General features: G+C 52.3%; 1 protein-coding gene across 1 annotated transcript; it reads right to left on the minus strand.

Annotated features, from left to right (window-relative positions):
- Nucleotides 1–248: 248 nt before the first annotated feature.
- On the minus strand, nucleotides 249–2,794 carry LOC135982577 (uncharacterized). The gene is made up of 2 exons (XM_065589840.1): nucleotides 1,811–2,794; nucleotides 249–816 (listed from the first exon to the last, which is right to left on the minus strand). The coding sequence occupies exons 1-2, from the start codon at nucleotides 2,385–2,387 to the stop codon at nucleotides 341–343; spliced, it is 1,053 nt and encodes a 350-aa protein (XP_065445912.1). The 5' UTR covers nucleotides 2,388–2,794; the 3' UTR covers nucleotides 249–340.
- Nucleotides 2,795–3,102: the final 308 nt, after the last annotated feature.

Here is a 3,102-nt window from a genome sequence, read left to right on the forward strand (position 1 = left end):
CCGGCGCTTAAGATCTGTAACTGCCCTCCCCCGCCACAAAGTCACAGAGCAACCCACCCCCCCCAACATTACATCAAAACAACCTCCCAGACTAACCGGGGCAACTAGTCACTGCATCACTGCACTGTGTATATGCCCTGCTGCTGTGCCTGCCCCCGACTATGTACCCTGCCAAAGGAGACTGTCCTGTCCAATTTCCAACCCCCTTTCCCCTCCTCCTCCAAAAGAACATGATTGAAACAGTAGTTAACAGAAACGAATTTTTTATTATCAACTACACATGGCATTGGGAGGTGAAACTTGGACGTGGGCTTGTGTCAGGCGGGAAGGAAAGAACTTTTCAAATTTTGGGAAATGAGAGCCTTCTGCTACTAGAGCTCTCTGCAGGGGTGGAGTGAGAGTTAGCAGGGACTCTGCCGCCTCTCCTTCTTTGCACTTTGGGTGAGGTGGGTATGGGACTTGGTGGCGGGGGAGGGCGGTTAGAGATGGACTGCAGCGGGGCTCTGTCCTCCTGCCTCCGTTCCTGCAGAACATCCACAAGGCGCCGGAGCGTGTCCGTTTGCTCCCTCAGTAGTCCAAGCAGCGTTTGAGTCGCCTGCTGGTCTTCCTGCCGCCACCTCTCCTCCCGATCCATGTTGGCTTGGTGCATTCGGGTCAAGTTCTCCCGCCACTGGGTCTGCTGTGCTGCCTGGGCTTGGGAAGAGGCCATAAGCTCAGAGAACATGTCCTCCCGTGTCCTCTTCTTCCTACGCCTAATCCGCGCTAGCCTCTGGGAGTGTGATTCCAGGCTAGGTTGTGAGACAGTCGCAGACGGGGCTGTGGAAATGGGAAAAAGGGAGTGAATTCCTCTGAAAGATAAATGTAGTTGTGAACAAAGAACATAGTCTTTCTCTGTGAACAAGACCATGCACAGCACCTTTCACATGCGCACTCAGCACAAGGTCGAATTCTCGGCCTTCGCATTCTGTGCCTGGGGTCTTGAACAGCACATTTGAGAAGCGAGGCAGCACAACGGAATTTCTGTTGCAGGCAGACATGGTAAGCCGTACACTTGTGGCAGTTTAAAACTTTTATATTACCACTGGCCTCATTTCACATTTAAATCAATGTCAGTCCCTGCTGCCAGCAATCCGGCAAGCGGGAACTCTGCCCCTGTCCCACCCCCTCGCGGCTGTCCCCGGGAATGATCCCTTTCGGCTGCCCCTCTCCCGCCTCCACCGCGTGGCTGCAAACCAGCGGTGACAGTTCTGTAAAGGAACGGGAAAGCAGTCCCAACACTAACATTCCCCTACCTAATTAAAAGCAGGTCACCATGGCCGACATCACCCTGATGAGGATCTCCGAGAGCGACAAAGAGAGAATGCTCCGGGAAAGCCTCCAAAGACCAGGGCCGTATGCCGCCCTGCTGTGCAGAGCAATGATCCCCGAGTACCTGATAATCTCGTGGCGCGGCAACGTGTCGTACTTCGGAGGACCCAATAAGGCCGCTCTCCCCAAGAACCTCATGCAACGGCTTTCAAGTTACCTCCAGGAGAGCTTCATCGAGATGTCCCAGGAGGATTACTGCTCTATCCCCGCACATATAGACCGCATTTTACTGTAGCTGCAGTAGCAGGGAATACACAGTAGAGCGGCTTGTGCAGGACAATCACTGAAAACCGGACATTGCTAGATTTCTTTTCAAAACTTGCACTGCCCCTTACTAAACCGTTAAGCGCCTAGGGCACACTAATCATGAACAACCCATTCTTTTAATTGTTAATATTCCTGTTTTGTTAAAAATAAATGTTTAGATGTTTACAACACTTACTGGCTGATCCTTCACCAGATTCTGTGTCCGGGGTAATGGCTGGGGACGCTTCGTAGGGGATCTCTGTAAGGGTGATGAAGAGATCCTGGCTGTCGGGGAAATCAGCGTTGTGAGATCTGCCAACTGCCTCGCCCTCCTCATCTCCTTCCTCATCTTCCCCGTCCCCTAACATGTCTGAGGAACCGGCCGTGGACAGTATCCCATCCTCAGAGTCCACGGTCACTGGTGGGGTAGTGGTGGCGGCAGCACCGAGGATGGAATGCAGTGCCTCGTAGAAACGGGATGTCTGGGGATGGGATCCGGAGCATCCGTTTGCCTCTTTGGTCTTCTGGTAGCCTTGTCTCAGCTCCTTGATTTTCACGCGGCACTGCGTTGCATCCCGGCTGTATCCTCTCTCTGCCATGTCTTTAGAGATCTTCTCGTAGATCTTTGCATTCCTTCTTTTGGATCGCAGCTCGGAAAGCACGGACTCATCGCCCCACACAGCGATGAGATCCAAGACTTCACGATCAGTCCATGCTGGGGCTCTCTTTCTATTCCCAGACTGCATGGCCATCACTGCTGGAGAGCTCTGCATCGTTGCCAGTGCTGCTGTGCTCGCCACGATGTCCAGACAGGAAATGAGATTCAAACTGGCCAGACAGGAAAAGGAATTCAAATTCAAATTTTCCCGGGGCTTTTCCTGTGTGGCTGGTCAGAGCATCCGAGCTCGCACTGCTGTCCAGAGCGTCAACAGAGTGGTGCACTGTGGGATAGCTCCCGGAGCTATTAGCGTCGATTTCCATCCACACCTAGCCTAATTCGACATGGCCATGTCGAATTTAGCGCTACTCCCCTCGTCGGGGAGGAGTACAGAAGTCGAATTAAAGAGACCTCTATGTCGAACTAAATAGCATCGCAGTGTGGACGGGTGCAGGGTTAATTCGATTTAACGGCGCTAACTTCGACATAAACGCCTAGTGTAGACCAGGCCTTAGGCACTTGCATCCCGCTGAAGATCTGGGTCTCAATCTTTCTGGGTCTGACCAAAGCCCATAGAAGTCAATGAGTCTCTTCCTGGGCTTTGGATCAAGGCCCCGGCACTTCAATTCCCCATCTGTAAAACAGCAATCATGCTGCCTTATCACTCTGGGTGGAATAACCCAGTCATGTAAGAACTTAGGGCCAGATTCACTCAATGGGAGTCTTTCCAGTGCCTTTGGATTGGCCCCTAACTATTTAGACATGTCTCTGAAGCACTAGTGAAATATGCTCCATGGCATGAAATGCTACGGCGTTCACAGGCAGTGACA

The sequence above is a fragment of the Chrysemys picta genome, chromosome 3 (genome assembly GCF_011386835.1).
Source record: "Chrysemys picta bellii isolate R12L10 chromosome 3, ASM1138683v2, whole genome shotgun sequence".
NCBI classification, from domain to species: domain Eukaryota; kingdom Metazoa; phylum Chordata; order Testudines; family Emydidae; genus Chrysemys; species Chrysemys picta.

Coding starts and splice junctions, on each gene's coding strand:
- LOC135982577 (XM_065589840.1), bottom strand. CDS start 2,387: ATGCAGAGCTCTCCAGCAGTGATGGCCATGCAGTCTGGGAATAGAAAG. Junction 817..1,810: donor ATCTGGTGAAGGATCAGCCA/GTAAGTGTTGTA, acceptor CCATTTCCACAG/CCCCGTCTGCGACTGTCTCA.